General features: G+C 50.2%; 1 protein-coding gene across 20 annotated transcripts in view; it reads right to left on the bottom strand.

Annotated features, from left to right (window-relative positions):
• Positions 1-23,199, bottom strand: part of AGAP1 (ArfGAP with GTPase domain, ankyrin repeat and PH domain 1) — a 517,580-nt gene that overhangs the window by 195,138 nt on the left and 299,243 nt on the right. The window contains exon 10 of one of the 20 annotated variants that reach the window (XM_045867680.3): positions 20,289-20,617. The exons of the other annotated variants lie outside the window; for them this stretch is intronic. Within the exon in view, the coding sequence (XP_045723636.1) occupies positions 20,465-20,617 (153 nt within the window). The 3' untranslated portion in view covers positions 20,289-20,464. Of the gene's footprint in view, positions 1-20,288; positions 20,618-23,199 lie in introns of those variants that run through there. 20 annotated transcript variants of the gene reach the window in all.

Below are 23,199 nucleotides of genomic sequence, written 5' to 3'. Positions count from 1 at the left end.
TGACGAGCCAGCTGGGAAGCCTGACTCAACCCCTGAAACGTTTCTGGGGGAAAATATTTCTAAGGTTGAAGAAACTCACAAGTGAACCTTTGGAAGGTCATCCCTTTGCATGTTCTTATTACACGAAGAAAACACACGGCCATTACTCAACATACCTTGATTTCTGAGAACCTAAGAAAAAACAATCTAAACCAAATATGGCACGGAGACCAACAGAGTCAGGCAGGCCCAGAGGAAAATGCTGGTTACAAACCCAGGTGATCTGAGGTCCCCCTGCAGAGTAAGAACTAGGGAGAGGGGCCGTCACTGCTGGTGATTCAACAGTAAATAAGTGATCACTTAAAATCGTAACATTTCCCTCTCTGGCAGATTTCTAAGATTTTTAAACTTAGCTTAACAAAACTTCACAGATGTTCTCCTGTGGGCTCATTTTCCACCATCCATTTCAGATGGAATTCCAACAATACCCAGGGGCCAGGGGTCACCTTGGTGTCACCGGTAGCTGAGAGCTGCTCCAGGCCTCAGAAAGCTTTGTCCGTCTGCACTCAGACAAAAATGCAGGCTGCACCCTCACCCAGCCCTGGGGCTCCATGCAGTTGGCCCTACACAGCTCCTGGCTAGACTGTGGGTACTTTCACAAGCAAATCCCATATGCACAATTATCCTCTCCCCAGTGGGGGCTGTCAGGACTCACTCCTAAGGAGATAGAGGGAAACAGTCCAACCAGGAGGCAACGAGAGGAGATGACATTGTCGGGGAACTGAAATAGGCTGACTTATCTTGGTGCTGGGAAAACTGAATGTCCAAATCTTGACAATCTTAAATAAAGTCTATGGTTCACCTTGCAGGATAATCTCTGATTATGATTCAAATGCTGTACAAGTCAGCAGGGCTGAAGAACACCCCGGCGTCCTAGGAGCCATGCCTCTGCTCTCTGGCCCGGGTCCCCGCTGGGTTCATTACCCAACCACCCAAGATTTCTGTGCCGATGGAGCCGCTCGGCTGCCCTGCTCCCCGCCTTGGCGCGGCACCCAAGTTAGGGCCCGCCAGCTGCACCCGCCGCTCCGTGACTGATAAAAGAGCCCATATCCTCAGAGGCATCGTGAAGAGACGCATGAGCCCCAATGAGAAGCCGAAGCAGCCACGAGGTGAAGTTCTGTAATCAGACGCTCAATCAGATGACAAATGACAAGACTCAGCAAACAGCTTCTGCGGATTAAAAACGTGTTCTCTTTTAGTTTCTTTTTCTTTTTTTGCTGAAGTTCATTCAAAAAACTGATTTTTTTTCAGAGTGTTTGTACCAAGTGAGAACCAGGGGGTTTGAGAGTCTAAAAAGAACCCAGGGGATGCCTGGGTGGCTCAGTCGGTTAAGCGTCTGCCTTCAGCTCAGGTCACGACCCCAGGGTCCTGGGATCGAGTCCCGCGTCCAGCTCCCTGCTCAGTGGGTGTCTGTTTCTCCCTCTGCTTCTGCCTCTCTCTCTGTCTCTCATGAATAAATAAATAAAATCTTTAAAAAAAAAATAAAAAGACCCCAGAGCTTAAACCACTCAGTCCCGACTCTGCTAGACTAGCATTTTTTCACGATTCGTGCCCAGAGTCACCTAGTCCTGCCTGGGCAGCCATATGCCAGGGAGCCCCTGGGTCTGGACAGCTGGAGCTGCGGGAGCAGTGGTCTGCTGCCAGAGGGGTGAGGATGAGCCTGGGTCGTAATTCTGGAGCCACACGGAGAGAGGAGGCCCCCTCTAATGTGCCCTCATTGGGAGGAACCGAGGAGCTACCACAAAGCCCCAGTGAGACATCCCACCACGTGGTTACATATCAGGAGCCCCTTCTTAGTCCCAGACTCTTCCAGAAGTACAAGGTCCCAATTGCTCTGCCACGGTGGGGCCCCCCTCTGAACAGAGTCCCCCAACATGCTCAAGAAGGAGAGAAAACCCACTGTGCCCCTTTGGGACAGACTTCTATCAGTGCCATGAGAAGCCTAGTGTCCTGGCAGCCCCTCGCTGCATCAGGCTGAGCCCCTCGGACTTCATCTACGATGCTTCTGCCATCCCGAACTTACACACTGTCTACTTAAGGACCAAGAAAATGGAAAATCTGGAAACAGTTCATTTTCAGCTTTTAAAGGCCATGAAGTCATGGTCCCGCTTGCCAGAGGATGAGAGAGGCCGGAAGGCTCCCTGCCAGAGACACACATGGGCGGGCAGTTCCCGTCAGCGGGTGCAAATGGGCCTTATGATCCTAAGTCTCTTTGATTCTGTGTTACCCAGGGCGAAACTGTGAGGGTGGATGTCACAACGCATACTTTGTCTATCTTTCAGATACCACCTCTGTACACACGAAAACAATCTCTCGCTTCAGACCGCTTCTCACTGACCAGCTACCACAGTGTGGACATCACTGTGGTTAGGGTTTTATTTAACTCATAAGTGGCTTATGCATCTATTTTTTAAAAATTTTCCGTTTCAAAACAGTATTGGGCTCACTGCTCTAAGAGCCTTACAACTATTAACCCACAGAGAGCTCACAACCCAACGTAAGCAGTTACTACGATTATCCCCATTTTGCAGGTGAGGCCACTGAGGCACCGAGAGTTTACGTAACTTCCCCCACACAGCCAGCACGGCAGCTGGTCCCCAGGGATGGCTGCCCGTGCACCCCGCCTCTAGGGATTCGTGCCCCCGTGGAAATCATCGCACACGGACTTGGAGATGCCTCTGGCTCACTTGAACCAACAGAAGCAGTGGAAGGGATGCTATCTACATGGAGTTTAAATGTTAAGATTTGGCAGCTTCTGTGCTTTGGGGAGGTCTGAGCGAGAAGCCATGCTGTGCTCTGTCTGTGGTCCTGAGCCACCGAAGCACGAGAAACAGTGACTGTTTTCTGAAATCACTAAGTAGATTAAGTAGATAGATCCTCAAGGCAGTGACAGATAAGAAACTCAGAATTAGCACCCTATGCTGCAGTAATAAAATCCGCAGACCCGTGCCACTGGCTTGGCACCAGGCAGCTGGCTGAGGCTGCAGGACCTGAACAGCTGTTGAAGGAGGCAAGAAGGACAGGGAGGAAGACGCTACCTGGGTTTGGACAAAGGGCGCCCCAGCGGAGCAAGGGCAGAGCCATCAGCCGACCTGCTGTCTGCAGGAACGTGAGGCACAGCCGGCTGGCCTGGGGAGCCCGGGAGAGGAGATTTCCGAGCAGAACGCTCACCGTGCTACTGGCTCTTAAGGGGTGGGGGGTGGGGGGTGGGGGGGAATCAGGGATGTTCAGCTTTTCAGCAGAATTAGAGAAAATATTCCCAGTTTAAACACCAACATAAGAAAAATCGTTTCTCATTCCCAGCTTCTCCTGCCAGCAGAAAACTCAGGGTAAGAACTGGCCTCAGAACAAAGATCCAATCCAGGGGATGCCAGGAGATGTGATCTCAGAATGAGGACCCAGCAAGGTTGCAGCATTTGGACCCTCGTCTTGAGAACTCAAAGATTTAAGGCACGGCCTCACGGACCCTTCCAATTAGAGAGCATGTGTGGACCAGAGACAAGGACCTGTGGGTTGGCTTTTGTCTAATGGAATAAATTACCATTTGATACAAAGGACACCCACAAGGGTTTTAAAGGAATTGTATTCTGTTGGACTAAAAGGCGCAGCGCAAGTCTAAAATGGAAAGAGGCCTCTGACCCTCAAACTAAGACCAGCAGGAAGCAGGCTGAGGGAGCCACACAGCTGCAAAACCAGGCCACTTCTTAGGGAAAAGGAAGGTCGGCTGAGACAGCAGAGCCCCGGGCGCAGGAGGGTGTCCTGGGGAGAGAACACCCCCTCCCCGCCCTGTGCCCTGAGCAGGGTGATTAGCAACATGTGCCTGGCTGGGTTCGGAGCTGCTATGGACTAGACTAGTAACTGCTACAGGCTGCGCACCCCCCTTTCCGGCTGAAGGGTTCTGTCTCGTGTGTGTGCATGTGTGTGTGTCAGGTGACTCGTCTCTGGAGTCCCCTGGTCTTCAGGTGGCAAGGATCACATCCAAGGAGGCTCATCCACATGCACCTGATGCAGATGACAATCCCGGGCTTCCAAAGCCTGAGCTGGATGCCACCATGGGATGACACTTTGAGAATCCGAGGGCAGGGGGAGGGTGCTTTGCATGTGCGAGGGCAGACTGAAGTAGCTAGTCTCCAAAGATTACCCTCAAAAAAAATCTGCTCCTATGTGGTCCCTGGGGGCCTTCTGAACCCATTTAGCCCACAGAATGTGGTGGAGACGAGGCTGGGCCCGCTCTAGCTAAGGTAAAAGTCCGACAGCTCCTGTTTTTCTGCCCCTAGGAGCCCTCAGTGGCCTCATGAGGATTCCGACTCTCCTGCTGGGGAGACTGTGAAGAGGGAGACCCCAAGGCTACGTGGAGGACAGCCCCGGTGCCAGCTACGGGATGGCCACTGAGCTGCTGGCTCGACACCCAGGAGTCTGAGCCACGTCTGTCAAGGCACTGAAGGCAGGACTGAAGGAAGGATCCTGGCTGCCCCAGCCCTGGAAGGCTTCTGTGGGGCAGAGATGTCTCCATGATGCCTGGCCGAAATGCCTGACCTTCGGACTCATGAGAAATAAAATGGGATGGTTTTAAATCACTGTGATTGGGGGTAATTACCAGCAACAGGTAACCAGCGCAGCAGGACGAGCCAGGGGTGACGGGTCTATACCCGTGAATCACTTTGCCCTCCAGACCAATTTTAAAGCTTTGAGATCTTTTACTTGTTTGCATAGTAAGAAACAGAAGGGCTTTGTGACCTCTCCTATGTTCCTCTGATCTTACTTGGAAATGGCACATGTTGATCTAATTGCTACCACCTAGTTAATTTACTGGTGCATCAGAAAGACTGCGATTTTAATGATCTACAACCAGAAGAACAGGATTTCAAGCAGGCGCTTCCTGCTTTTTTTGCTCAAGGAACTTTTCCTGTGGTGGAGCAAAGGGGAGAATTGTCTTTTGGCTGCAATCTCTTTATTAGTCGTGTGTATTCTCTGCTGAGTCCCAAGAGGTCACAGAAAGCCAAAAGCAATGTTAAGTGTACAAGCTTTAAATAACTCACAAAGTTAATGTAACGCATGTAAGTGCTATCTGAAATTCATCACTCAGTGCTTGCTGCAGCCCCAAGCTGTGATAAAACACCACTCATAAATTTATATTAAAACTCTGCTCGATAGCAATTATTTACCAACAAAGATTTACTGACTGCATTAGAGACTGGGGGTCTTAACCAGGCCAATCAGTCTTTGAGTTTGTGGGACCGAGCGGCAGTGTTGTCTGCCAGCACGGAGTTCATCGCGACCCAGGGGGACATTTAATGGCCACGGTCCTCTGTAGCGAGGGGGTACCAGCCAGCGGCGGCAGGCTGCTCCACGTGACGATCAGACCACCTTTGCTCCTGAGGGAGCATCTCTCATCGGCTCGGACAGTGGCCCGAGGCCGTGCGCGCACAGGACTGAACGTACCCCGCTGCACTGGAGTTTAAAAACAAGTTTTTCCATGGCTTAAACACATCCACACAAGCTCAGCGAGGTTCAGTGTCTCTATACTTCTAAAAAAAAAAAAAGCGATGTTTGAGTACTTCTTTGGTTCTGTAATAAACACCTGTTACGGTTCCTCCGTGTTTTATGATTCACAGTCTTCATAGTTTGGAACAGATTCTCATTACAGCAGTTAAAGTATCCAGGTATTTCTAAAACATTGTGGCGAAATGGTGGCATCTTTAACAGAGATCCAAAGAGTATGAACTCCGATCAGTCTTCACATTTGTGTTTATTACTTTTATTCTAATCAAGATTTTTCCTGTGACATGTATTAAAACTTGTGGTTTACTTAAAAAAAAAAAAAAAAAACCACCTAGAGGGGCGCCTGGCTGGCTCAGTTGGTAGAGCATGCAACTCTTGATCTTGGGGTCGTGAGATCGAGCCCCACGTTGGGTATGGAGCTGACAAAAACAAAACAACGAACCCCCCTCCCCAAAAAAAACCACAAAAAAGCACCTAGAAAAGCATGTTTATGTGGGTGGAAGGTGACAGAAGCTCATCATTAGAAACTGGGGAATGCAAAGGGGTGGTACCAGGAGCAGGGACAGTCTTTTCCCATGTCACAGGCTCCCTGTTGTCCCTCCTAATGTCCTGCTCTTCCAGAACGAAAACTACCCGTCCTGCCCCAGCTCTCCCCCCACGCTAAGCTCTCCCTTGTGAACAACAAATGCACACTTCCCAGGAGCGCACCTGGACTCGCGTGAGTGGCAAGGGACACACTGCAACACCTCTTGTGGGGGTCAAGTCTGCACAGGCCTCGCCCCCACGGCCCTCCATCGCTGACACATGATGTCCCGTCCAGTGCACTTGAATATGGACCGTTGGTGCTGGGAATCCCACAGGACTGGGGCTGGCCTAGGGGCCAAATCTAACCTTCTGCCTCTTGTAAATAAGGTCTACTGGGAATGCAGCTACTCTCACTCATAAGCATTGCCGCCTCCACCCTGCACTGGCTGAGCTCAGGAGTTGCAGGGAAGCCCAAAGTGCTTGCTACGGGGCCCTTTACAGAAAGTGGGTGTGGAGCCCAGCTCCAGGAGAGGAAACTGCAAAAGCAGCCCAGCAGACATCAATTTTATTTAAAAGTGCAAATTCTATTCTATCTCCCTGGAATGCCCTGCTCGAATCGTCCCCTTCCTCCCTGCCATCCCGGTGAACACCCCTACCCTTCAGCCCTGAGCAGCAGGGCTGTGGGCTCCAGGCTTCCATAACCTCTCCTGAAACAAGCATCATCCAGACCTTTAGATACTGGCTGTTGGGGGCGGAATTATGTCCTCCTCAAATTCGAATGTGGAAATCCTGGCCCCCATGCTTCACGATAGGACTGCATGTGCAGACAGGTCTTTAAAGAGGTGAGTAAGGTTAAATGGGGCCGTGAGACGGGCCCTCTCCCAATCTGACTGGTGTCCTTGTGAGAAGAGGGAGTGAGGACACAGACAGACACAGAGACAAGGCCATGGGGAGACAAAGAGAAGGCACCATCCCCACGCCAAGGAGACAGGCCTCTGAGGAAAACCACCCTGAGGACACCTTGATCTCGGATTCTGGTCTCCAGAACTGTGAGGAAATAAAGTCGTTGTCGGAGGCACCAGGTCCTCAGCACCTGGTCTTGGCAGCCCCAGCAGATGAACGCGGTGGCGTGTGAGCGTGCGCCTAGGCTGGGAGCTGCTGCAGGGCTGAGAAGCTCTCTTCCCCGCCAGCACACCCCACAGCAGAGGGCACAGTGCCCCACGGGCCCCTGGTCACACCTGTCCTTGCAGCGGTCACCTCCCTACTCAGGGAGTCTCACTTTTCAGTCCCAACTGGATGTCCTTCCCTGAGGGTCTATCAGGCACCTCGAACGCCCAGTCCCCAAGGGGACACATGGGTCATCTCCATCCGGGACTGGGAATTCTGTGGGGGGTGGGGGGCTGGGCTGTCCAGGCTGGCTTGGGCTCCCAGATTCCCTTATCAGTACCTGGTGCATGGTTAGTCCCGATAATAATTACCCTAATGTAGAGCCATTCCTCGTACTAAAATATCTCCAAATGTGCAAGCGCTCCATCAAAAACCTAAAACCAAAATTAAAACATGGGGAAGGAGGGGCACCTGGGTGGCTCAGTTGTTAAACATCTGCCTTCGGCTCAGGTCATGATCCCGGGTCCTGGGATCAAGTCCCATATCGGGCTCCCCGCTTGGCGGGGAGCCTGCTTCTCCCTCTCCCTCAGCCTGCTGCTCCCCCTACTTGTGCTCTATCAAAGAAATAAATGAAATAAAAAAAAAAAAACCCAAAAAACAAAAACCATGGGGAAGGAGTAGCATCTTGCCACTCAATTAAAATGCCATCGAGTCAAATCTGGATGAGCGAATCCCATGTTACAGGGTTTAAGAGAAAAAAAAAACCAAGTGTGACAAAAATGACCAAGACTACAGACACACCGTGGGTCAGAACGGCTTGTCGTTCAAGGTGTAAAAAACGCTCTTAAGTGTAAGCAGTAAATCAATAACGTAATCATTCACTGTGCGCGAGGAAGTAATAATCCCAATTAACTGGTTTCCCCAGATCCTCCTCAAATGGAAAACTTGCGGCAAATTCACCAACGTGATGCTTGGATGTAAGCTTTGGCAGAAGAGGCCGGACCAATTTGAGCTCAGCACATGTGAGCTCGGCCACAATCAGACCGTCTTAACTTTCTTCCCAGTTTAAAGTGTTTTCACAGAAACAACAGGGAGCCCCCCCCCCACCCCCCGGTCCCCAGCTTAACTGAATTCTTTTTTTTTTTTAAGTAATATTTGTCTCCCTCTCCCTCCTCCAGAGGATCTATTATACCGCAAATGGAGGCTTTTCTCCCAGCTTGTTCTGTGCCGGGAGGGAGTGGGGGAGGGGGCCGAGGAGCCGATTCTGGATCTTTCCCTGGCTCCCTCGTGGCCCCCTCCCCTCTCTGGTTAGTAATATTTCTGTTATTCTGCCAGGCTGTAGGGTACAAAGGGTTACACTTTAATTGAGCTGTCAGCATCTCCGACAATCCTAGAAAGCCCCGATTATGCACGGCAGGGTTAGTGCCACACTTGCTATTGTGGATGCCCTATTTGCGAAACCCAAACCTGCGCCACACACAGGTCAGCTCACCCGCGCGACCTTGCTGTCATTAGCCGCGTCTATTCCTACCTCACTGCTGAGAAAATCACACGGCACGGGCTTCAAAGCGCCGGCCGGGACTGGATTCGACCAGGAGCTAATCACCCACAAATCCAGCTCAAATGGCAATAATTGGCTAAACCGGTCCCCTCTCCAGAGCTCAGCAGTAATTTGGGATAATAAAGAAAGGAATTATTCAGCTAACTGCCCCGAAATGTATGCTTTGTGACCGACACACTTCACATTTTAATAATGATGGACACAGAATCTGATTTAATACCGTGTCCACTGAGTAACAAGCCCGAGAACAATGATGGCGAAGGGAGAAAAGTTTGTTGGGTTTCTCACCCCTTCCGCCACCGTGTGGGCAGGCAGGAAGGCCACGGAGATTTCCGCTTCCCGTTGGCTCGGCCTGGAATCATTAAGTCCCGACGAGAACTGAATGAATTCTAAACACGCGTGCAGAAAAACCCACCGAAGCTGCTCCATGTTGGGCCACTTACAGAGAAACACTTCCTTCGGCCAAAGACAAGCAGAGGACGCCAAGAAAGAAATGTTTTTCCACCCAGGCTGACAGATCCCGTCTTGATTTTTCCGGTTAATATCATCTCTTGAGCACCTCGTTTTTCTTGCCTTTCATCCTGCCCCTTCTGTCACCGGGTGTTCAGCAGCAGGGGTGACAGTATCTGTACTTAATGTCTGCGGGGTGACACCCCTGTGGGAGGCCCCCCGACACGGACCGGGACGCGGGGCTCCTCGGGGCTCCTCCTTGGCGGCGACCTCCCCTCCCGCCCGGCCAGCCCTGGGGGCTGGCACACCACCATCTGCAAAGGGCTCCGCGCCGCTGGGAGGGTTCTCCTCTAGCAACACGAAATGAACCTGAACTCAATCGCCTGCCCAGGGAGCCAGCGCGTCCAGGTGTCCAGGCGGTCAGAGTGAGGCTGGGGTCGTAGGGGCCCCATCGCTTCCTGCCAGGGTGGACGGGCATAGCACAAAACCGGGTCCGTGCCCCTGCACAGTGACTCAGGCACGCGGCAGAGAGGAACCCCCGTATAAGCAATAATAAGAAACCTGCAGCTGCTTCTCTGTTCAGGTAAACGATCCCTGAGCCCATCGTCACCGAAGACGCCACACGGGCCCCCGGCAACTGTTCATTAAAGTGCCTCAGAGTGCCAGGCTTGTGTGCTGAAGTCGGATCGAGTAAGAGTCCAACGCTCAGGTAAGCTGTGGAGAAGATTTCACGTCTACAGAAGCTATTTGGGAGTCTTCTGCCTGGGAGACCTGTCTTTTCTCCCCCCACCGACACCTGGAAACATGTTCTCCTTGAAATGCTCCTGTTCTTGCTCCAAGTTTCTCTCCTGTGTTCCTGCCCCTTGCTCGCCCGCTTGACTCTTTAAGGCTGCCACCCTCGGAGCTGGTTTCTCTACCAGTTACACTCTTGCCCTGTAAAATCTTACCCCACCGCGGACAGCACTAGCTGGTGCCCCACAGGTAGAGCGATCTCAACCCGCTGACACTTGAGACCAGAGCTCCCCGCCAGCGTGCTCGCTCGTGTGCCTGAGTGCCCCCCGAGCCCAGACCACCTGCCTCACTCTGCCTCCCCACTTCCTCAGCTGGTGCCGCCCCGCCCACTTCGTGCCCCCTCGCTCTGGGGGGGTGCCCCCTCGCGCCCCACGTCACCACTGCAGATTCCGCCCGGGGTCAGTTCTCAGATGTGCTGTTCCAACTGTAAACACTTCCGAAAGCTCAGGAAGAGAAGAGAACTTTCTATGTGGATTACACGTTGATACGGATACATTTTTAGATACACTTGCTGAAACAACAAATTAAAATTCATTTCACTTCTTTTTCCCTCCCTTTCTTAATGTGGCTACCAGAAGAAAACTAAGAGTTGAAACTGGACCGGTGGATCCCGTTCTGTTTGTCTGATGATGCCGTGCAGGCCGTGCCCACTCCTGCCCCGTCTGGCTCCCTAGCTTCTGCTTCACCGGCTGATCCATGGCAGAGACCATTCTTATCTTGCCCATTTCTGTTTCCTATAACCTGGCAAAGAACAAATGATCCAAAAACGCCTGTTGAATGAATGAACAAAACAGTGGAGTGGTTATAACCACTGCCGTGAATGATAAAAGCTTCCAAAAGTTAGTAACTGAGCAGGGCGACAAGACCAGTGAGGAGTGAAACCCAAATCTGATCTGTGTCATCTGGAGGGCTCCAGTCCTATTATTGTAACCACATGCATATGCCCCATGCTACATGGAAAAACTGATTTGAATGATGTTCAGTCAGAGATCTCAGCAGAGCCCAAATCAACACAAACAGTCTTACTGCACAGATTGTAAATGTAAACCGTGACTCTGGATATGGGGGGACATACACAGAGAAACGCTATCCGGGACCTGGTCCTCAGGATTCATCTATTTGTTACAGAAATGAAGGTATGGGCAGAGGAAGGCAGTTCAAGCCTGGAATAGAGTTTCTACTGGAGAAATCCAGGGAAAGAACGATTACTCACCCTCTCCCTGGTTAGGATAAGAGAAAGGTTGGTGCAAACAGCCAAGTTTCAATTTTAGGCCAGTACTTAAACAGGCATGGCAAACACTTGGCAAATGGGCTCCCTCTTCCCTCCCCTAAACTGACAGCCGACAGCACTGGCCGTGAGAGCCTCGAAGCTGTCTTAGCACAGCCCGCCAGCCAGCCTCTACTACACGTGAGAGCCGGACAGAAGAGGAGACCCAGGCGGTCCCTGGTCTGCAGAAATAGCCCACGGGCATCTGAGCAGCACAGATCCTTCCTTCCGCTGCGACTACTGACCCAAGAACAACAACGATGACCACCACCATCACTGCTGCTTAATTTCCTGGAAACTGAATACCATCACACACTCATTTAAAAAAACAATGAGACTGTGCTTCTGGAAAAACAAAGCGGATCTAGTCAGTGTCCTGTTCTGGGGTTGTGTGTGCGTGGAACTATCAGCAAACACGCAGGACAGCAGGGTCCCTGGTGGTCTGAAGACACTACAGTGGTCGTTTCCTTTATTTTCTCTCTTTTTAAAGATTTTTTTTTTTTTGAGAGAGAGAGAGTGTGTGCAAGCATTGGGGAGGGTCAGAGGGAGAGGGAGAATCTCAAGCTGACTCCCTGCTGAGAGAAGAGCCCAACGCGGGGCTCAATCCCAGGGCCCTAAGATCACGACCTGAGCTGAAATCAAGAGTCGGATGCTTAAACTGACTGAGCCACCCAGGCGCCCCATAGTCTGAGCTGAAGGGGGCATCCGTGCTCTTGGTCTTTTGCCTGAGTTCAAGCAAAGAACAGGGCAGGGTTCAAAATGGTCCTCTTCCCCCAAAAGGCCCATTTTAAGTTGTGTTATGGCAAAGATGTCAGGTAGAATTATTCTACGATTCCAAAGTCTTCCCAACCATTTTCATTTGAGGAAACGTCAGGTTGCTGGAAACTGTAATAAAATGGATATGGATATACGTGCTTATGAATACAGATATGCATAAAGAAGGTAAAGGGTCATTCGTAGAAGCATTCCCTTGGTGAGTAAGAACCGGTGTTCCTACCAGGCCCCCAGCTGCCCACAGGGGACACCAGTGGGTCTTTTTACAGACAACAACTAGCTGGCGTGTGTGGTATCTGGAACCAAGGAGAGGGAAGAGAGCCGTCAGCATGCACACCCCAAGCACAGGCAGAGGCTACCCTGCCGATTATACGCAGTGTATGCAGGTGACAGACGTGATGTTGAATGTGGGAGAACTTGGATGAAGTTCTTGTCTACCAAACATCCTCCACGATTGTCTTCTCTGCTCCAACTTAGAGGCCTTGAGAAAGATGGGACTGTTTTGCCATCAACAAGGAACACATTCTCAAATTAAGGAGTAAAATCGAATGGTGCTTAGGACAGCTTATCAATATAAAGAGTCTGGATAAAATTTCTCAGCAGTGGTCAAAAACGCAGCTATGGAAATGTCCACGTAAAACAAACGAAACCTTATTTCACTCCCAAGTCCTCAAATGTCAAAATTTAAAATACAGGGGCGCCTGGGTGGCTCAGTTGGTTAAGCGGCTGCCTTCGGCTTGGGTCATGATTCCAGGGTCCTGGGATTGAGCCCCATTGCAGGCTCCCTGCTCAGCAGGGAGTCTGCTTCTCCCTCTGCCTCTGCCTCTCCCCCTGCTTGTGCTCTCTCTCTGTCAAATAAAGAAATAAAATCTAAAAAAAAAAAAAAAAAAAAAATTTAAAATATAAAAGAGGATAAAGTCGTGTTCAACAAATCTGATTCATCACATTAAAAAAAATTACTCTATTGGTCCCACTATAGAAGTTGATTGTTAATCAGGACAATTTAATGATGAAACACTGCAAACATTGTGTCAGCAAGTTAAAAATGGCCTTGTTGTTTCAATATAAGAATCACTTAGTATATACTATATATAAAGTGTTGTATTTCATGCCCCATTTACTGTAACATATTAGTGGGTTCAGTCATCAAGTAACAATTGTTTCCTTGCGGGGTTCAGATATTGGGGAGGGGGGTCTGCAGTGGGAGAATAGCCCTTGGAGTTGCAGATGGCTGTATACATATACAGAGATTTGGTACTGTTCCTTTCATAGGCCCATCAACAATATTAAATCATCGCACATCTACATTTTAGCAAACAATACAATCTTTAATGAATACTTTTTTTTTTTAAATGCAACTAATTGAAACATTATCTGACATGTTGCTCTTCCTTTAAATTTTTAAGATGATTCAAAAAGACTGGCTAGTGGAGCCTTCCTGCAATTAATCACCTGATTGATTCGCTTCACTATTAAAATGTCAGAAATATTTACTAGAAAAAAACAGATTGCAACAACCACCACCTCTCTGCAAAGCAAAAATGCATCCAGTCTTCAATTATAAACTGTCTGGAGTCTCAGTCACTTCTTACATTAACAAAGAAAATCCAAAATTGAGAATAAGACAGGATGCTTCGCCTGCTGGAATTCTCATTTATTTAACACTACCCTAGATACTGCTAATATTTGTCTATGATGGGAGAGGAGAGGGTACAAGGAGACAGTGGTGACTGGACACCTGTGCAATCAGAAAATGTTAACTCATATATTTCTCCTTGAGGTGGGGGGGGGGGAAGTAATTGCAATCCATGGTTTCAAGTCAGTTAAGACGCAGTTGAGGGAATGCAGAAAGCTCTGTGTAGGCAATGACTTCCAGCAGAGCTCAAAACTATGGCTTCCTTTTTGCCTCCTGTGCCAGGATGCTCAGAGATCAGTTGTTTTTCTGAGTGCAGGGTTTCTAGCATAATGCCTTTTCCTTTGTTGCCTGGCACTTAACTCTGTTGTTTTAAGGAGTATCTGGGGTTTCTTTCAGTGTAAGGTACAAGTTGAAAGGAGGAGGAGGAGGAGGAGAACAATGCAGAGGCAGGCTGAGCCCCTCAGCTTAGCATGACTCAGGGCCTGAGAAAGCAATTAGGACGCTGGTTGGAGAGGGGAAGTTGACCTGTGTGGTTGGTGATCCCAGCCCAGTGCCTTCCCGAGAGCCGTCCACAGCAGCCACACGACCTCTGCTCGGTGGTGGTGGACGGCGTCAGTGCGCAGGCAAGACCCGTGCTGTCCTAGAACCCGAGCTGTTTGTGACTTCTTGCTGCCCGAAGAGGCGACGCTCCGGGGCGGAGGCATTTCAGGCTTTTGAACTGCTTGCAGCGCTGTGAAGGGCAGGCAACAGCTTTTCAGACAATAGTTGAGAACTTGTTCAGCAAAGCTTGGTTTTTTTTTCCTTCAAAGGTTGAAATTTGTTCTACAGATAAAAGTAATGCCTTTGGGGAAAATAACTCTAAGGTATTCGTGACAAATGCAAGTCTCTCCAAGCGTCAACCTCCTATTGTGTCAATGCACAGTCAGCTACAGAAATATAGTGGAAACGGATGCCAGAACTTACAAAAAAAAAAAAAAAAAAAACGTGCTGGGGGGGGGGAAAGTCCGAAACTAGAATAGGCTGTTCCTATCTGAAAGCCTGGCAGACCCCAAGAAGTTTGTGTTTCGAGGTAATGTGCTCCCATTTTAAAAGAAGGGGGAACAAAAAACGGGGGGTTTGTAGGTTTCAGGATGCAGGCTCTAATAAAACAGCCACTCTTTCCTGGGGACACAGAATGGTTCCCTGGCCTTGGCAAATAACTCCTCCCATTTAACTTCTTTTGAAACTTCTCATGGGTGGACAGGGAGTTAATAAAAGAAACAGTATGTATAAGAAAATGCAAGGTGCCCAGAGTACGGCTAATGGAATTTGATGCTGGCTTTAATTTTAATGAAGAAAGTTGCCAGTAGCAACAAAGCTGTCAGCCGCCGCCGAGCGCCATTAATAAAGATGGAGACGACATTAGCACCCAGCATCAGTACAAAAGGTCCCCCTCGCTTCATGCTGTGCTAAATTGGCTGCCCGATTTTTCTTAAGTGTCCATTCTATTTAGAAGACAATTTTTAATTTTTGCCATTCATTGTCAGTTGACAGGCCATCATTTTGTGGCCCGAATTTTAGATGAAAACTAATTGAAAAGACTGGCAGTATTTATGAGGGGTATTATTTGTCAATTACAGCGGCAAATACTCCTTGCTACCACCAACTTTGATGCCCCTGTTCTCTGGGTGTGAGGACTGCTACTGTTGGCATTAAAATATGAGTAAGTCTCTCCCGGCTCATCAGCTCATCAATTTCATAGGCATGGAAGGAAACCACCTTTCATGTTATATGGACCTTTCACGGTAGATGGATATGTTATAACGTTTGACAAAGGGGAAGTACACATCACGTAATGAGCACATATGATTGTGAACACAAAATATAATTCATTGTGAAATAATTCCAATTCATTACTTTGTAGCGTCTCTGGGGTAGGAGTCTTAAGAACTCCTCGAAAGGTCTGCTTTCTAAATTTTGTATAGTTTTAAAATAATTCCCTTCTAAATTACTCTATCTTAAATAAAATCAAGTAGATGGATATATTCTGAGTGTCAATCTTCCAACTTGAGGGCTTGATGTCTTTTGAAAAAGAAATAACAAGCCTTATGTTTTATAAGGAAAAACACTTTTTGTTGGTGAAAAGCCCTCTAGAACTTGGCAGCTATAAAGTTAGATAAATACGTTTCTCCAAAAATGCTATGTTCATATTCTATAGCAGTATCTTTCCATTTCTGAACTGCTACCAAAATGCTGGATAACATGCATCGGAGCCAATGAACAGTTGTTATGTGCTTACCAGCTGAAGCACATACTAAGTTTTCTGCCCTACTAAGTTTCCTTTCCATAGTCATGTTGATGACAGAATTTGTTAAAGATTGCTATAGAACCTGAGTTATATTCATTTTGAACTTATACAAAGTTAAAGGTCTTAGCCGAAGAGACACAACACTTGCCCCAAATGGCAAAGCCAAAGGTAAGCCTGAACAGCCATGCACCTCGTCAGTGAAAACCCCTGAGGTCACCCAGGCAGCAGTGGGGCCCGGCCGCACCTACACTCACCTAACGCATTCAAACAGTCTAACAAAAACATGCACAGGGGCACAGATCAAAAGGCGTATTTCAGGAGGAACTTCAGCAGACTTCTGGGTTCTTCAGTGCTTTTAACTGGAAAACCTGTCTTTATACTCAATTGATTCCCAAATGACTTCCGTGCTGAGTTCCTGGAAATCAGTTACAGACATACATAGAAAATGCTTGTCTATTCGTCTTTCTTTATCACTAACCGACCTTGTGTTTGCTGCTATCTGAAAGCTAGCAGGCAAACCGACATGGTGCTCTTCGGTGTCCTTCGTGCAGGGTGCATGCGTGGAGAAACACAAGGTCTGTTGTTGTTTCTGTTTGAAAAGAAATGTCGGTAAGAAGGGTGCATGCTCCTCAAAGGATGTGCTCTGGGCAACCCAGGAGGGTGGGGAGCGGGGGGGAAGGACACCGTGTCTTGAGGTCTCCTTGTGATGCTCGGGAAGGCTCCAAAGAGCAGATTCCCGTGAACATACTGCCTTTCCAGTGAGCTACTGACCGCTGAGTCGGAATCTGGGGGGCTCCCAATGACGGCACGCCACTAGGAATGCCTGGCTCCCACATAAATCTGGGCCCGTTAAATAAGGTACGACTGAGCTTGTGTATTTCTCTGCTTACCTACAGCCATGTCCTCTCAGGCACTGATGATGCCCAACCAGACTGCAGAGACCAAGCGGATTATCAGATGCCAAAGCTCATGAGCTGACCCTTAGCAAACGGTCTTCAGGGTTCAGCCTCAGGCAGGCAGCACTACCTTATGTTTTGATGTTTTGGTGGTAACTCTGGGCAGGGGACATTTTTTGGTGGCTGTCCTGCACCCTACCCCGAATTCACATGGCTGTAGGTATCCAACTTTGCGTGCAAAGTTAACCCTTTCCCATCTTGGCCTGTGTACTCTGGGCCAACACGCGGTCTTACATCAAAGTCATCGCCTTGCCACTGCATATTTCATCCCCAAAGTCACAGGGACTGGGTCAGCGTTAGGCCGCAAGGTGGCCCACGTGGGGCTGCTCACAACTAGAGAGTCATTTCTGGGACTTCTGGTTGGGTCTACTGCTGGCTTAGATGTGGAACGAGTATAGAACTGCAAGTGCCCGGGTTTCACACACGGAGAATGTGCAGGGCCCAAACCCCACAAGATCAGAGCCAAGAGGTGCCTCCTGTTGCCATTATTTGGGGTGGCCCTTCCACTTCATTGAGTCAATAAGCCCCTTCCTTGCTGACACCAGGTAAGCTGCATTTTCTTACACACACAACCATGATAATGCTGCATGAGCCAATGGGGATCCGAACAAACCGAAGAGAAGGAGCTACAGCCTCAGGAATGCTAAATTAAGATGAAAATTCTCAGTGTCGTTGGTACTTCTGAGACAAGGATGACTTCCTGGAAATGCAGCATCCTCTAACCATCAAGAGACCCCCAAAGAGTAAAGAACCCCATGTCTCTACGGCATGATGGTCAAGGAAGTCTCCTCCATACCCAGATGCATGATCATCCATTTACAACCCCACGTCTCCACTTCAGCTGGGCATCCTCAGACCTGAATTGAGAGAGGAGGCTCAGCTCTCCCGGTGGCCCCAGCGTTATGGAGGCAAGAGAATGGGGTACGAGCAGACATGTACTCACAATGCAGAAACCCACAGTTCAGGGCAATGAATCTAAAGGAAAAGAAGACAGAATTTATATCTAAATCTGGAATCACTCTATTTTTAATTTAGTATAACTCAAAGGCTTCAAAAATATATATCTGAGATAAAATAAGCTTAGAAGTAGGTTTGAAGAGTGATAAATCTGTAACTGATTTAATAACTATGTCTAAAACATATTGATGCTATTTAAATGAAGAGTAGTAAAGAGAATTTAGAATTTCAGGTGACATCTACTTTTGAATCGAACCTATTAATGGCTGAATTTGAATGCCTGCCACACTGCCATTAATTCTTGACACGTCCAAGCCACCGTTTTGCAGGTAGGCCTTTTGCAACCTGCCCGCGAGGGGCCAGAACCCGTCCCCCCACCCTGGTGCAGTGCCAACGAACAGCAACACGAGCTTCAAGCAACATCAGCCTTCCAGGTGGCCGGCCTGAGAACGCCACAAAGGGCTACCTTCACCTTTTCTCCCTTTAAACCTTTTCTGCTTTTCCTTCACAGGGTTGGAAGGGTCCATTAGCCACCCTAGATCAAAATAAGGAAGGTTGAGATTTTGGAAGTGACGACCATGGAAAGCAAGACTGAAAGGCAGGGCCTCCTCTGAGCCACCCAATCCCGCTGAGCACATCCCGAGGGGAGAGCTGACCACGGGGGCTTTGGCCGTGGAAGTGACCTACACTCTCAGGGAGGCTTCACAGAACACGGGCTCCAAACATAAGGGTGTCTCAAGAATTGCTTCTTGTCATTTGTTTCATTAACTTTAGATGGGAAAGGGGGAAAAGTAAGGCAGGGGGGAATGCAGCCATTTTTGAGACCCCACCACGAGACTGCCCATCATTCCACCAGGTCGATGGAGGATGCAGGTGAAGCTCGGACAGGGGATGGGACTTCCCTAACTCGTGGCTAATATGTGGAAGTGGCAGGACTGGGCATCAGGCTGGCGGGGTCAAAGCCCTTGTTCCCGCTGGTCTCTAGGCCCCGCTGCATCCCAATCGGCTGGTCACCTTGCATCAACTACAGCAGTTGAAGGCAGAACAAGGAGTCTGACGGTCGGCACGTCTCTGTGAGGAAGGGCAGAGCAGCCAGCTGGGAGGGGACATTCCCAGGGCGGGGACATTCCCAGTGGCTGACTCCACTGAGAACAGGCCTCACGTGCCATGAGGGGATGAGAGCGGGGCAGGACGTGGGGGAGCTCTCTGCTTTGCACCATGTGGTGTGCATGGGGCCACGAGAAGGACCACGGATGGGCTCCTGTACGCAGTGCTCTTGATCTTTTGGACTGGAACAAGGAACTGGGTCTACACTGTCCCAGCTGGGACAGCAGCTGACAGGGCTGGATCCCTGGTTTTCCCACTGGGTGTCCTGGAGGGGACCCCAAGAAGTCTGGTCAATAGGGCAGTGCCACTTTCTCCAGCTGAGTAATTTGGATTCCACATCTTGGTGTCAATCATTCCACAAGCCTACGCATCTAACACTTTTTCCTTCTTCCACAGAACCGGCAGATTCACCGTATCTGCTTCACTTAAAAACTGGAGTCATGAGGTGTGGCTCAAGGATAGCTTCCAGCATCTCTATACTGGGAGCTGATGAAGAGAGTCTGCATTTCTAACCAAACCCAACACGAACCACCTACCGCCCTCTCCCCATTGAATTAACCGTGCATCAGTCTGCAGGTTTCTCATCTTCTTCCCCACAAAAGGGAACTCGTTTGTTCTATAAATTTCAGCACTTGTAAATGCACTTATCATACTTTACTCCCTAAATGAGGTTGAATAATATATTCAGTCTGATTAAATTTTCATTAACATTCAAAATCATTACTCAGTCATATTGTCTGGTAAAACATTCTGGCTTCTCAGTCCCCAAATAATTGTCACAGGGTCTCAAGAAGTGATCCCTAGTTCTGCTAACAGCGAAACAGAGGGCTGTCTCCTGAACTGTCTACAAGGGACAGGAAAAGAAGTGTCACACCCTCTCACTTGCCACACCCCGGGGTGTCGAGGGACTTATCTGGACCTGCCTGGGGATTAATCAGAAAGAAACAACTAAAATCACAAGGAAGTTGGCATTGTAAGCCCCAAGTTTCTCTGACTCAGTATCATCAGCAGTAAGGGGGTCACGGGCTTGTTCTGTGAAAAATTCCTCACTTAACTTGTCCAAACACAAGATTTCCAATCTTCAAACAGAGAAGGCAGAGAGGTATCCTTCTCCGCGCAGTCTGTCAAATGCAGTGAAGACAGACCCCCTTACACAGTCCCGAGTTTAATGCCTTCCATGTTTATCGCTGCTCGTACCCCAAACACGCAAAGCTCCAATAAATGCGATTAAAAAAAAAGGGCTCCTCAAAGAAAGAGGGCAAATTCTCATTGATTTCCTTCCTTTGTGGCGTGAATTGCCGGGCCATAGAAATTAAGGGGTCTTTTGTAAGTCGCCCAACTTTCTGGCGAGCCCTCTATTCTTGCAGCTCTACCTTCTTTAACCTCTTTGTTGGGAGGTGTCAAAGGTCTATCAGAGATGCGCCGAAGTCGGCCGAACAGCGGCAGCCGGCGAGCTATCGGCCGATCTGGAGTCCACCTCTGTGTGACTCCCCCCGCTCATTCATCACGGCCCGGACAGCTGGGCTGATTGCGGCCCGCCAGCACAATGCGGCCCGCTGCCCACCCGCGGCCCTGGCCAGGGGAGGGCGGGCCCCACGGGCGGCCACGGCCTGAGATAAGTGCTGGCTGTCAGCGCAAGGACAAAGAAGGGCAGGCCCTGGGGAGAGAAAGGAGATAAAAAAAAAAAAATTCTTCGCAACTGCTTTATCTGATGAGGGTTATGGCTAATTAATTATAAACTCAATTACCTAACCCTTACTTCAGCAGTCTCTACTCATTAAGAGATAAAACTTGACTGACGGCTAACTTTCGCTTTGCACACGGACGCGCCCGCACCCACAGGCTCCCACCCCGGCACCCCGCCTCCTACCAGCACCCCCGGAGGCAGGGGGCGCTCCCCTGCGCGCGCTGCACCCCGGCAGGACGCAGTGGCACCCGGACACGACACAGCGGCCAGGACGCGCCTGCCCCTCGGCGCGGCTCCCCCTGGCCCCGCGGCGTTTTGAGCGGATCTTTCCGTGTGGGTGCCACCACCGGGTGGCAGGCTGCAGGGGAGCTCTCCTCTTCCTGACGACAGCTCCTGATCAGGAGGAGGGAGGAAGGAGCACGCGGGCAGGTAATATTTTTAAATACAAATTTCCATTTCCCCTCGAAATTCTGGACAGGCCTGACCTCCTTTTTCAGTTCCTAGCACCTTGTCTCAGAGCCGGCGGCAGCCCACAGGCCTGTCTCATCAATAGGCTCTATTCAGCAAAGGCTGTTAATCTCTCTCGCCCTCTCCGCTTTGCCCCTTTAATGTATTTTCATGTCTATAAGTTCTTTTAATAAGCTGGGAGGGTCCGGGAGAGAAATACTCCAGGTCTCCTTACTGCTTGTCGCCAAAACCGCCTCTGGCATAGTGCCGGCGAGGCGTGCTGGGTGCGCATCCGAACCCCCGGGCTTCTTCCTCGTCCCACCGGGAGGCCGCCGGGACCCCTGGCTTGCATCTCAGCGCGATTATTTTTATGGCGCGCTCGGGAAGCGCCTGCCACCCCCTTCCTTCCTCTGGTCACTCGCTCCTGCACTTGCATTTCCCCGGGCGGCCTCCCAGGTGGCTCCTGGCATGGACATGGCTGCCGACCGTCTGGGTTCAGAGCCCCACGCACGGAGAACCAGGGCCGATCTGGCCAACGCTGCCCGGGAGCCCTTTGGCCAAGGTTGTGTCGGGAAGAAGATGGACACAGTGCCCAGTGAAGGAGGCCGTGGGGGCAGAAGACCCTGGGTCAGGGCCCAGCACTGCCAGTGAGCTGCTAAACACCCCTGGGCAGGTCAGGCCACGGCCCCCACGTGGGCGCAGACCTGCAAGCCCACGGAACCTCAGGAATGGGCTTGACAGGAGTGGCCGGGGAGGACCCGACTCTGCAGGGAGAGCGAGAAGGCAAGGGTGGTCACGGACAGGCGTACTCAGCCACGTTGTCACGAATACACGGCGGCTGTCCCGAGTGGCCCCGAAGTGCTTCTGTGCAAAGCCCTCCCCGCCCGCAGCCTCCAGCAAAGGAAAACCTCAGCGTCATTTTTCAAATGCGGTCTCTGGCAGGAAGGCTGCCTGGAATGGGTCCCCTGCTAGCGTGATGTGTGACGTGGGGAGTTGTGTGCGGAGCCACGATGCACCTGTGCTGGGGGCCCACGGAAGCAGGTCATCGCCCCCAGGCAGGTGATTACTCTTAGAACGTGAGAAATGTCACTCATCTGGAAGTGTGATTACAAGACAGGCAGCAGTGAATAACTCGTGGTTGTTGATGTTTGTATTGTACTTAAATAAAACACAGAATTTCTCACGTCCGTATCCGACTGCTTTCTGCGCAGGTGAGAAGGGGCGGCTCCACTCCTCTGGCTCACGTGCAGCCACCTGTGTCTTCTCCGTGGTCACCGTACCCACTCCCGTCTGGCTTGTGTTCCCTGCGCCTGATGGCAGCAGCCCAGGAGTGGGGACGGGTGTCTCTGCGGGCCGGGGCTGGGGTGGCACGGAAGCCCGGGTGTTCTCAGAGTGTCAGCTCGTCTTCCTTTCTCCTCCGAGGCCTCTACTGAAGAGGACCGAAGGGAGAAGTGAAGGCAGGGCAGGAAAGGTGCTCACGAGCAGGTGAGTGGGTGCACTGGGTGCCAAGAACACATCTTCTCCCCCAACCCCAGGGGCTGGGAGTGGGCTGGAACGAGAGGCAGGAAGGGCCACGTGTCCTGGAGGAGGGCGGGGCGAGAGATCAGGTGGCGGCAGAAGCTCCAACCCTGACAGGTAACAAGCAGCAGCGGTCATTCCCCCCCGCCCCCCCCAGCCTGGAACAGGCGGGGCAAAGGAGGGCCTTGTTTCAGTGTATTCAGGGAAACTTCCGCCGTCCAGCACTGAAAACCTGCCACCCACGGGTGACGCCACGGGAGGAAAGCCCGCGAATGCAAAACGTCACGTCAGCTTGTTTACATCATCGACGCCACTCCAGCAGAGGAATCACTTTTAAATCTGATTGGAAACGATGAATACTTGGAGAGACATTCAGAAAAAACCAGTTAATTATAGTCATATGTGTGGTCATAATTGGCCCTTGTTGGCCAATAGAAGGAAGACATTTGCAACTTTTCCCAGGAAATTATATTCTAAATCCTTCACGAGGCGGACCTCGTCCTTTTTCTGAGAAAACTTGATGGCAGTCTTTAGTATTCACTGGCATAATTAGGACTGCAGTTAATTTCATTAAATTCTCTTGCTGC

The sequence above is a fragment of the Mirounga angustirostris genome, unplaced genomic scaffold, assembly GCF_029215605.1.
Source record: "Mirounga angustirostris isolate CCGP_5_RB_7025 unplaced genomic scaffold, mMirAng1.0.hap1 SCAF_3, whole genome shotgun sequence".
NCBI classification, from domain to species: domain Eukaryota; kingdom Metazoa; phylum Chordata; class Mammalia; order Carnivora; family Phocidae; genus Mirounga; species Mirounga angustirostris.
Note: the sequence above shows the minus strand (reverse complement) of the source record. Positions and strands in the feature narration are given on the sequence as shown.